At 42.5% G+C, this 12,845-nt stretch overlaps 1 protein-coding gene across 2 annotated transcripts in view; it reads left to right on the top strand.

Moving 5' to 3' along the window:
* The first annotated feature begins 3,768 nt into the window (after positions 1-3,768).
* LOC123482915 (interleukin-8-like) overlaps positions 3,769-12,845 on the top strand; it is a 55,225-nt gene continuing 46,148 nt past the window's right edge. The window contains exons 1-4 of one of the 2 annotated variants that reach the window (XM_045212144.1): positions 3,769-3,937; positions 4,508-4,631; positions 4,846-4,929; positions 5,898-6,238. In XM_045212144.1, the coding sequence (XP_045068079.1) occupies positions 3,874-3,937; positions 4,508-4,631; positions 4,846-4,929; positions 5,898-5,964 (339 nt within the window). In that variant the 5' untranslated portion in view covers positions 3,769-3,873 and the 3' untranslated portion in view covers positions 5,965-6,238. Of the gene's footprint in view, positions 3,938-4,507; positions 4,632-4,845; positions 4,930-5,897; positions 6,239-12,845 lie in introns of those variants that run through there. The other variant, XM_045212145.1, reaches the window with a different exon arrangement.

The following is a 12,845-nucleotide window of genomic DNA, read 5'->3' as shown; positions in this document are numbered from 1 at the left end:
CACCTAGTCGGCTCGGGGATTAGAACCAGCGACCTTTCCGTTACTGGCACAACGCTCTTAACCACTAAGCTACCTGCCGCCCCTGGGATGACACTCATATTAGATATGTTTTCGTAAGCTCAACTAATTTAACCCATATGGTATGCTTTATTTTGGGGGCAACAACATTGACTGGAGATACAGTATATTTTTTACAATGCACATTCATGGGTAAGTAATTAGAGCCTATTGAGCATAGGCTATAATCTATCAGACACCCAGCACATCCACAAAGGATCCCAACCTTTGTCACAGTTTTCAATTAATTAATTGTATGAAGCCGCCATGGGGCGGCGCACAATTGGCCCAGCGTCGTCCAGGGTAGGGGAGGGAATGGCCGGCAGGGATGTAGCTCAGTTGGTAGAGCATGACGTTTGCAACGCCAGGGTTGTGGGTTCGATTCCCACAGGGGGCCAGTATGAAAAAAAAAAAAAAATACAATAGTTGTTACAGTGTAATTACACATGTTATTACACTGTAACTATGAGTTGTTACAGTTATCTAAAATACTTGTTACAGTGTAATTACACATGTTATTACGCTGTAACTATGAGTTGTTACAGTTAACTACAATACTTGTTACAGTGTAATTACACATGTTATTACACTGTAACTATGAGTTGTTACAGTTAACTACAATACTTGTTACAGTGTAATTACACATGTTATTACACTGTAACAAGAACCCGTTAAAAGTAGGCGTTACCAAATGGCACATCAACTGGACTCAGATAAATGGTCCTTCAGTCTTGTCCAGGACAGGAGACCAATCATGGAAAGATACTGAAGTGGATACAGAGTTGCGGTAAAGCTGGATAGATAGTTTAAAAACTGTTCAGAATTTGGCTTGAATAAAGGACTGTATTTCTGTTAACTATTGCTGGTTAGAGTTGGAGCTATCGTGATGGTGTGTCCATTAAAATACAAAGAGGAGGTTGAATTTAAAAAGTGATAAAGGGCAAATGTGAGGAATTTCCTACAGATAGATACAGGTAACTGCCAAAATCAAAGAAACACCAACATAATGTGTCATAAAGTGTCTTCAAAGCACCTTGGCATAGATTCTACAAGTGTCAGGGAACAAGTGTGTTTCCATGCACACAGACACACACACGCAAACGCACACACACTTCCCTAACATAACACTCCTATCAGTTTGGCAACTCTGAGGACTTTGTTAAGCCAACAAGTACAAGCGCCTCAACCATATTTGATAGTAGTGGGTGGTTTAGTAATGCTTCCAGTAGTGGGTGGTTTTGTCGTTGGAAATAAGAAGAAATACCAGCGTTATTCATAGATATTGTTTGAGTCACAGGGATGTCACAGGCGGGATTTGAACCAAGGTCTCCCACAGAAGAACCCAACGTCTTAATTGTTAGCCCTATAGGAAATTCCTTATTAGGAATCACATCTGCTAAAGTAACAAAGACAAATAATTAAAAGTGGCAATACTCTTCCCTTCATTATTCTTTATTTATCTTTATTATTTATTTAAGGAATACCTGGAATAGTATAAAGTAATCCTTATTTTTTTTTTCAAAAAGGTAGTTGTCCCACTGGCTATCATAAGTTGAATGCACCAATTTGTAAGTCACTCTGGATAAGAGCGTCTGCTAAATGATGTATATGTAAATGTAATTAAACTGAGTTGCTATTTATTAAGTCACAGGGACAGTCAGTGGATTGTCACACACGCGCACACACACACACACACACACACACACACACACACACACACACACACACACACACACACACACACACATACATAGACAAATTACCTTCAATTTAGTTAGTTTTGGGAGTGTTTAAACAAACCATTCTTTAATAATACCAGGGCTTTTCTTTCCTACATGATGGATTGTGGAGATTTACATTATCGCACCCTTAGTGCAGCTGGTTCAGAAGTGTTTAGAAGTGGAGAACAGCATTGCAACACATCTCTTCCCTCTGAAACTCCAGGAAATTATATGAGCCCTGAATGACCAATGTAGTCTGAGTAGTACCAGTCTGTTGAGCGTTAAAGCCTTTATCATTCCAAATCCTTTATCGTTCTGATCAGTGTCATATGATCATCTTTGGAGTGTAATGGTAGCTAAACAGACTGGCATCCAGACTATGACCAATGACTCTGACTCCCTGGCACACTGGACATGTGACTGTGTGTGTGTTCTTCTGAGGGGGGTGAAGTGCTGAACTGTGCGACATAAGGTCAGAAGTACCCACCCTGTGAAAATGAATGTTGATTTCTCTACCATAGAGAAATGTTGTTTAGAGAAATTGGCAGTACGTCAACCGGCCTCACATCCGCAGACAACATGTATGGCGTTGTGTGGGCGAGCGGTTTGCTGATATCAACGTTGTGAACAGAGTGCCCCATGGTGGAGGTGGGGTTATGGTATGGGTAGGCATAAGCTATGGACAATGAACATAATTGCATTTTATCGATGGCAATTTGAATGCACGGCAATGGAACGGCAGAGACAAGACTTGAATATTTTCTATGAGCGATTTGATCAGAAATGCAATGAACTGGGCCTGGCAGAGCGAAACTTGTAGTAAACAGCCGATCAGAGCAGAGAGCGGGCAAATCTACAACAACATACTGGACAATATCAATGTTCAGATGAGAGCCAGGTTTTACCACTTTGGTGAACTTAATTTCCTTGGCTTAATGGACTGCAAAAAATTCAAAACAATGTCACAAATGTTTAAACATCAGCAAACGAGTGTCAGTGTTGATGTGGATGCGGTTGAGGAGTCAGACGCAGGGGACGCATAGGCTGAGTCAAACAAGACTTTACTAACTGTATAAACAATACAAAATAAAGGACCTCAAAACAAGGAGGCGAGCGACAACGCAAACACAGTGCGTCACAATAAACAAAGTCCAGAGTACTGCACAGGTGACACCAACGGACAGGCGGAAAATAACACGCAAACTCACAAACACAAAGCAGGAAACTTATAGGACACATAATCAGACACAAACGGACACAGGTGCAACAGACAGACCAAACCAATCAAACATCGAAACATCTAACGGTGGTAGCTAGTACTCCGGGGACGACGAACGCCGAAGCCTGCCCGAGCAAGGAGGAGGAGCAGCCTCGGCAGAATCCGTGACAACGAGAGCCTTTCAAAATATTCCACTTAAGGCTGATCTTGTCAGATTGTACAGTTCAGAAATGGTACAAGACTAAGCACCTGGACAGCTCATTAGCTTCTTGTTCCAGCATGACCTGACACAGACTGTGAGCGGGGCTCAATAGAAAGTGGCTTCCCATCCTCAGACCTCAACACACGTCACTGGTTCAGTGTCGATACAGGATGGAAGGAAGGTGCCTCATAAAAAGGTGATTGGTACAATGAGAATTGGCACTTTTTTTTGTGAAATTCTCTGGTAGAGAAGGGCTGCTGTTCAGACATGCATTACGTAGGAGGGAGGAGGGGAAATAAGTGGATGAACACATTTTCCCAAATGCAATATTTGGCTTGCTTCCCCTCCACTCTGGTATGTGGTCTCTTGAGTCACTTTCACTGAGCTCAGACCATATAAGATGTCTCTTACCATGATGAGGCAGACATACACTAAAGTGGAGATGAGAAGAGCAACTCACCAAAAACAAACTGTTTAACTCAGAAATTCACTGCAACCAAAGAAGAAGAAGAAGAAAAAGAAAAAGAAGAAGAAGAAGAAGAAGAAGAAGAAGAAGAAGAAGAAGAAGAAGAAGAAGAAGAAGAAGAAGAAGAAGAAGACTGCAGCTGGCTTACTAGTATTCCCTCTGATACAACAGCCACACTGCAACTACAGTCTACAGAGTCAAGATCATCATGAATACTGCAATGACTGTTATCGTTCTTCTGGTCTGCTCAGACGTCATCTACATGATACAAGGTAACTGTAGAACTTTTGATGACAATGAGTATTATTTTTGAGTATTTAGTAGAACTTTGAACTTATACTGAGTGTACAAAACATTAAGGACACATGTGGGAAACATTGGAGTCAACATGGGCCAGCATCCCTGTGGAACGCTTTTGACACCATTCCCTGACATATTGAGGCTGTTCTGAGTGCAAAAAGGGGGGATGCAACTCATTATTAGGAAGGTGTCCTTGTTTTGTATGCTCAGTGTATATCTAACTATACAATTATGGACTATGGGTGTGAACTACGTTATTCATGTCTTACAATTTACACTAAAACATTAAGGCCGGGATTCACTCCTTATAACGTTGTCGATAATGCACCTTTTAAAGGCAATGTTACCTCGTTGGTTGAGATCATATTTAAGGTACAGTAAACGCTGCAGATGTCAACTCAATTGGATATTATCTTTAAATGTCAAGCGCGCTGTAACACGGTTTCAGATTGAATCCCTGTCTAAAACTAGATTAGGAAATTGTTGATGAATGTATAGGGAGACTAAAGTGTTTTGTTTGACTTTCGCTATTTTCTCTACAGGGAGAGTTATAGCAGATCCTCGATGTCGCTGCCCTAAAGTACATGCAGGTGGGGTGACTACCAGTTTAATCATCAAACTGACCCGTTACCCTCCTCGCTCACACTGCTCTAAGGAAGAAGTCATGTGAGTTACTATACTATACTGTGCTGTACTGTACTGTAATGTACTATACTGTACTTGAAGAAAATTAGATGCACACACTCTCCAAAATATATATTTCAATGATCAATTTCATTTTATTAAACATCTCTCTCCCCCCCCCACCATTTTTCTTTCTCATCTCCCTCTCTCTCTCTCTCTCTCTTTCTCTCTCTTTGTCTCTCTCTCTATCAATCAGTGTCACACTGATAACCGGAGGTTTGCTCTGTCTCGACCCAAATGGGAACTTTGCCAAAACACTGATTGAAAGACAAACCAAAGCGTGAGTTTATGGATGTATTGTATTGCACAGGCTATTTTATGAAGTCAGAATTATGTTCTTGTTATGTTATGTTAGTATATTTAGTTGTTTGAATGAACTATTAATGTTTAAATATATATACATATATAATTTTTATTTAATTTGATTAAAAAACACACAAAAAATACTGCATCTACGTGTGCCATATAGATCATGGGACATTTACAGGAGCCACTTGAGTAAATAAGGGATACAAAGTATATTGAAAGAAGGTGCTTCCAAACAGGTGTGGTTCCTGAGTTAATTAAGCAATTAACATTCCATCATTCTTAGGGTCATTTATAAAAAATCCTGGGCAGGCCCAGGTGCCCATTATTTTGGCTACCATGGCTATGCCCCCGTAGGATGACAATGCCCCCATCCACAGGGCACGCAGTGGTCACTGAATGGTTTGATGAGAATGAAAACGATGTAAACCATATGCCATGGCCGTCTCAGTCACCAGATCTCAACACAATTGACCACTTATGGGAGATTCTGGAGCGGCACTTGAGACAGTGTTTTCCACCACCGTCAACAAAACACCAAATTATGGAATTTCTCGTGGAAGAATGATGTCGCGTCCCTCCAATAGAGTTCCAGAGTCTATGCCAAGGCGCATTGAAGCTGTTCTGGCTCGTGGTGGCCCAACGCCCTATTAAGAGAAAATAATGTTGTTGTTTCCTTTATTTTGTCAGTTACCTGTATTTTCCCTGAATTAAATATGGTTTGAAGCTTAACAGAGTACAGTATCTATTCTGCCATAAATATATTCTTCCATAAAGCTTAACAGAGTACACTATCTATTCTGCCATAAATATATTCTTCCATAAAGCTTAACAGAATAGATTATCTATTCTGCTTTAAATACAGTATAGTCTGCCATAAAGCTTATGTATTCTGCCACGTAACTCAGAGGGTTAATCAGCACACCTTCTTCTCTCCAGCAGAAATCAACAGCGTCAAAATCAACGTTCCATTGAGACTCTCTCCCCACATGCCACCACTAGCACTTGATCACTCTTTGTCTGGCACTGGAAGCTGTGCCACCCTGCAACCCCTCTGCTGGCTTGCCTCTGAAGCGGGGTTGGCCCGGTCGAGCCTTGGATGGTAGACAATAACCAGAGCAAGTGATGTTGGAGGGCCAGTAAGGGGTAATGTTCCCTCTGGTCCAAAGAGACTTAAATCAATGAGTCAGGACAGTGATGGGGACACTGCCCTACAAAGGGTGCTGTCCTTTTAATATGTTTATTATATGTATTTATATATTTGTATATATATAGTATAGACATTAAGGAATAATAGAATATAATTGTTGATATAAAACATGTCTGTAATGTATTTATTGTCATGTATTTAATTTTTTCAAATAAAACAAACAATAATAGGATATAGATTAGTTGTTTTCTCAACAATCTGCTCAGTAATGAGTTGGATATCTACAGTGCCTTGCAAAAGTATTCATCCCCCCTTGGCGTTTTTCCTATTTTGTTGCATTACAACCTGTAATTTAAATGGATTGGACATACACAAAATAGTCCAAATTCGTGAAGTGAAATGAAAAAAAAACTTGTTTCAAAAATTCTAAAACAGAAATAACGGAAAGTGGTGTGTGAATATGTATTCACCCCCTTTGCTATGAAGCCCCTAAATAAGATCTGGTGCAACCAATTACCTTCAGAATTCACATAATCAGTTAAATAAAGTCCACCTGTTTGCAATCTAAGTGTCACCATGGAGACCAAGGAGCTCTCCAAACAGGTCAGGGACAAAGTTGTGGAGAAGTACAGATCAGGGTTGGGTTATAAAAAAATATCCAACATTTTTAACATCCCACGGAGCACCATTAAATCCATTATAAAAAAATTGAAAGAATATGGCACCACAACAAACCTGCCAGAGAGAGGCCACCCACCAAAACTCACGGACCAGGCAAGGAAGGCATTAATCAGAGAGGTAACAAAGAGACCAAAGATAACCCTGAAGGAGCTGCAAAGCTCCACAGCTGTCACGACATCCTCTGAAGCTGCCTCCTCTCCTTGTTCAGGCAAGCTTTGGCGTTCGTCATCACCGGTCTTCTAGCCCCTGCCACTCCTCATCTCATCATTCCATTTGGTTTGTCTTGTTTACTACACACACCTGGTTCATATCCCCTCATCAGTACCTGTATAAGTGTTCCCTCTGCCCCCTTGTCTTTGTGTGTGATTGTTTATTGTGAAGGTTAGTTTAGCTTGGTGGAGCTCCTTGTATTTTGTATCGCGGGATATTTCACCCGTTTCCCCTTGTTGTTTCCCAGTGCGCCTGATTTACGCACTGGAGTGATTGACGCATTGCTGCGTACCACTGTGCTTTTCGGAATAAACCCTTTTTATTCTGTGATTTACCCTCCTGCGCCTGACTCCTTTCAAAATCACTCACCACAGAATCAAACACCTGAACATGGAGTCAGCAGGAGAAGAGCACATGCCTGGAGTCATAGCGCGGGTCCGGGAGCATTCTACGATGCTAGCCAGCTTGGGAGAAATTATGGTTCGGGTTCTCCAGGTTGTCCAACGCCTGGAGAGGAAAGGACCTGACCCTCAAGGACCAGCTGAGCGACCGGACACAGCCACCCACACCCCCAGCACCCAGAGGGAATCTATCCCGACATAGGGATTATGACCGGGACAGCGGCCCGCTGCCAGGGATTCCTCCTGCAACTGGACCTATACTTCTTGACCATCAACCTGGCTCTATCAGAGCGGGAGAAGGTGTCCGCCCTCGTCTCCTGCCTCTATTGGAAAACCCCGCAGCGGGCCAACGCGGTCTGGAGTGAAGGAGGATACGCGTTGGACAACTACGGGGAGTTCGCTCGCCTCTTCCGGGGCCATCTTCGATCACCCACCCGAAGGTAGAGAGGCAGGCGAGCAGCTGGTCCACCTGAGGCAGAGGATGAGGACGAGGACCGCACAGGACTTTGCCCTGGAGTTTCATAATCTAGCGGCTGGGTTCGGGTGGAACGAGCGGGCCCTCATCGACAGCTTCCAGTACAGCCTGCGAGGGACGTCCGACGGGAGCTAGCGGCCGGGATACAATGTTGACTTTCGACCAGCTGGTGGACATGGCCATCCGGTTGGACAACCTGCTAGCTGCAAGAGGACGTCCTGGAAGGGGCCTGCCTGTTTTACCCCCCCTCAACCCGGATTCAGTTCCGATGGAGCTGGGTGGTGCAGAGATCCGGGGAAAATGGAGGACGGCAGCTCCAGTGTCACTCTTGTGGCAGGAGAGGACATTCTGCTGCACGCTGTCGTCAGAGTTCTTTTGGGTCTGGAGGCGGCAGGCAGGGCACTCTCGCGTCACCCCAGGTATCACAAACCCACACTCGTTCAGAGCCCTCTGCTGCGCACTGCACCATTCACGTCTCCTCCCCTGATGACACAGTAGTTTCCCAGTGTTAAGGCGACTGGTCGATTCAGGAGCAGCTGGGAACTTTATGGACAGGTCGTTAGCTCATAGTCTAGGTATTACTTTGGTTCCCCTATCCATTCCACTACCCATCAAAGCACTTGACAGTCGACCATTAGGGTCCGGGTTCGTTAGGGAAGTTACAGCACCAGTCACAATGTTACGCACAAGACCCATAGAGAGCAAGTCATCTTTTTATTATTGAGTCTCCAGATTTCTCTGTTGTGTTGGGTCTTCCCTGGTTAGCACTACTGTCACGTGAATTTTTATCTCTAATTCACCCTAAGCTTGAATCATTACCAGAGGTTGTAAGGCTCTGGTTTTAATCATCAATGATTCAAGGTCCACAACTCACAAGTCTTATCTGTATTTTTATTCATGGCGAGAGCTCTCGGGCCAAAGGCACAAACATACTGTTTTTATACCCCTTGACAAACAAAGACACTATGCTCCTCCCACCTTTCTTAAACAGTTCCTGCCTTCCCCCTTGAATGGTTAGTAACGCCCCTTCTGTTAGTGGGTTGACACTACATGATAATTCTAACATTTATACTGTGTTTGGGGTGAAATTCTTTAGTCATTATTCTTAAAATCCAAATTAATCTAACAATCCACCCCTTTGACTAAATATTCCCACATTCAGGATAAATGTATTTTACAAGCATGATTAATCTCAGAGATCACATCAGAACTAATAAACATTTCATCCAATTGCGGTCTTTCAGGGTCCAAATCCGCGTCATCCACCAAGCCTGGAGGATTGTTTTTCACATTCCCCTGGTCAGAGTCCGGAGTCAGTCCATCTCTCATCATTGTTTAGATACTGCATTTCACCAACGCCTGACTCACCAATCCTCGGACACAGGGAACAAGACAACAACCACATAATACAAGAATACCCATACAAACACTGATCGTTCCTAAGATGGTGGCTGCTAGGGTTTTCCATTTACCAAATATTTCATCAAACCACCCTATCCACAATGTACTAACTTCTGAGTTCAGTTCATCCTTCACTCAGTGCAGTTAATTCTGTAAGAGCTCTGGTGACTGTCCCATCCAGTGTGGTGTTGTTAGGGATAAATATGCAACAATGGCTTATCTTTCTATAGACACCGGCCCTTTCTGCCTGATCTAGAACCAACCTCTACTAAGTTATGAGCGGGATGGCGGATAATCGCTCAGAGATCCCCTTACTGCATCTCTAGTCTTGTCAATAAATCGCTGTTGGTTGTAATAGATATAATTTATCCAATCCATATTTTTGTTTGTCCCCCACCAGAAAAATGTTGTAGTAAAACTCTCCCATATTTGATTTATAGCTTTGTATTCGTCTAGAACACCCCTGGGGATGCCTATACCATCTATCCAAATTGGGCTATTTCCTTCCTTCCTCCTCCTTTATTTTTCTCCTAATTATTCTTCCTGTCACTGGTCTTTGATGACCAATTCTTACAGGTTGGACCAACAATACTGGTACACAAGTACCCACCCATCCCTCTGGTAATGTCTGCCGAATGCTCCCTGTTTAGTGCATGCCCACCACACATCAGTCAAAGGGATGGTTAGGTTCCTAATTTTTTTCCCTTCCTTCCTTATCTAAATCAGTCACATTCATTATCTCCTTACAGCCATCAAAATCACCCAAGTTACGGGTGCCATTTCTATGTCTGTAACACTGGTATTCGCCAGGAGTTAAAGTGAATCTAGGTGGGCTGGCCGAGTATGTAAATTTTGCCAGCCCAATCCCTGTGCAATTTGGCTCTTTTTGATTGGACCCCAGGTCTAATACACAGGGAAACATTGCCTTTGGCATTGGGGCGGTCAACATTGCTGGTCACCCAATGGAGCATGCATAACAATTTGTCTCCCCAAAGGCCCTAGCGGTGTATTTCATCCACTTTAACCAGATATTCTCATCAGGGACCCCCTCCACTTCCTCATTGTTCCATTCCTGGAGGAGAAAATCTTTCATAGTGGACGGGTTAGTCAAATTGACTCCGTCATCCCTTGACTGATTTACTCGGTCGATTGTCATTAATGGATTAATGCCAGTACCTGCTCCCTCTATATATTTTGACTCCATCAAATATAATCTTAGACAAGTATCCCGATCCCGTATACGTCCGCGCAAGCCCAGTAAGTTCTTTTCATGTCCTCTTTAGTGACCTTTACTATCGTTACTACCATCTCCGTGGGGATGTCGTTATACCTTCTTATCCTCCATCTGGACGTCCAGCCCCCCGTCTCATATCTCCTTCCCCCAGTATGTCTAAATACCTGAGCCCAGGAACAATCCGCTGAGGGGGCTGAACATAAATACAACGGGATCTTATAATCCCATGTTGCTTGCTTATCCGCTCTGATAAGATCCCTAATCATAATTTTGAATCTTACTCCCCACCCTTCTCTGACTCCTATTTTGTAGATCACTCGCCCTTGATGGTCAGTATGTCGGGTCGCTTTCCCTTTATTTCTTAATAATGGTAAGGCCATAGCGTAATTGGTGCGAGGTGGTGGTGGATTTTGACCTACCACGACTATTGCCGAGACTATGATGCAGTTCAGGGTCACCCATATTCCACAAAAAAAAAAACAACCCTCTCCTGTCTTGAGTCCTTCTGTTCGGTACCACCCCATACTCACACCCTAGGAACACATTACAGTGATGATAGGTCTGGGTAGGAGATCTTCGTTGACAGAGGTGACCCCCGCACCCTGTGGCGCAGTTCCGCTCGATCAACTCTGCGTGTGCTAAGCGGTGCTTGTATGTGGTCTTACCTTCTTGCAGTGGGTAACATGGACCCAGGTTCCTCTCTCTGCTATTCTAATGGCCAAGGTGGTTACCAACATAACCTGATAGGGCCCTTCCCAACAGGCCTGCTTCCAGTTTTCCTTCTAGTGACTGGATGCTCACCAGTCACCTGGTTAGATAGTGGGTCACCTTCTCCTTTAGTTCACCTGTGGGGCACAAAACCTCTGACATACGGGTGTGGTTAATAAACTATCTTCACACATGTTCAGATTAATGTAACAATTTCTGACTGCATTCTCTTTTAGACTATCTAAAAAATGTTTTTTTTTAAAAGTATTTTGTCCTCTCCTTCGTATATTATCTAATACAATTAGCCTCTTCCCCCCCTCTTGACACATAGTTCTGCTTATGTGTCAATTTTTTCCACCTTCCTAAACATTCCCTTAGGTTATTTATCAACCAATTGCCATGCCTTTCATTTTGAGATTCTTTTTGCTTCTTTATTGCTCCTCCCACTTCCTTTCTCTTTATGGCGGCTAAATTCGACTTTCATTCAGTTCAGAATCAATTAGTAATCCAATCAAACAATCTCTTATCTTGTAAAAACACTTATGTTTAGTTCAACCTCTGTTCTACCCCGGCTCTCCCGGGCTTGACCTGAAGACTGATTGTTGGACATGACAAGTCTATTTTTTAAGTCACTTAAGTCTTCTGTCTAGCAACAAAGAATAAAAATCTCTATGTTCATGATTAACCCAGTTATCTCTAATAGCCCACCAAAAACTTCATCATCTTTAAATCACTACCAATGTCATATCCCTCGTTACTCTCTACCATTTGGGTAACATCCCTGATATATTTATTAAAAGCTAAGACTGTTTGGGAAGAGAGCAACAACATAACCTGTTCTTCCTCCTCAGAGTTCCAAATGATTTTACCATGGGCCGCCATTGCCTTCCCATAGATAAGATCACTTGATTTACCCGTATGCAGTACATAATGACGACCTTAGCTTTACAGAAGTCTATCCTTACCAAAAAGCTCATCATTCTTCATCTAATTGTTTTCTTATTTTCCTTATCTACCTGACCCTATTGCTAAATCAATGACCTAGGCAATAGTTGTCTCGCCTTAGATTGTACATTCTTCTGATTACTGCAGCTTATTCCATGAATTTAGTTTCAAATATCACCCAATAAACCGTTCCATCCCACAGCATAGTAAACACCACCTATGAACTGTTGAAAATTCCCTAAATTCAACATAACAACCCTTTATAAACATCATGCTGGGTGTGTTTTTATTTTATTTGAAAAACCCAATTGAAAAATAACAATCAAAGATAGTTAGGCTCAACTTAATTTGGTAGCTCCCTCTTATGACCTAAATATGCCTAACTTCATAAAATCCCTTCAAAATTCCTCGAGTATACAATGATTATTTAATTGATTACTCTAAATCTTCTACATGTGATCTCATTCAAATGATCCATTATCAATTATTTGATCCACCCCCTAGTAAATCTCTCTCCTCTTCTATCCTGGAGTTTTACCGATCCAAGCTATTTCCCCTAGTGGCCATTAAATACTCTGCTCTCGTCTGTTCCTTTTCTTACTCTGTTAGTCTCTGCTTTTCAAGCTCCAGAAACTGTTATCTCTGTCTCTCAGCCTTTTATTCTCTCCCTCTCTAACTTCCTCTG

The sequence above is a fragment of the Coregonus clupeaformis genome, unplaced genomic scaffold (assembly GCF_020615455.1).
Source record: "Coregonus clupeaformis isolate EN_2021a unplaced genomic scaffold, ASM2061545v1 scaf0001, whole genome shotgun sequence".
NCBI classification, from domain to species: domain Eukaryota; kingdom Metazoa; phylum Chordata; class Actinopteri; order Salmoniformes; family Salmonidae; genus Coregonus; species Coregonus clupeaformis.
This window is presented reverse-complemented; position numbering and strand designations above follow the sequence as displayed.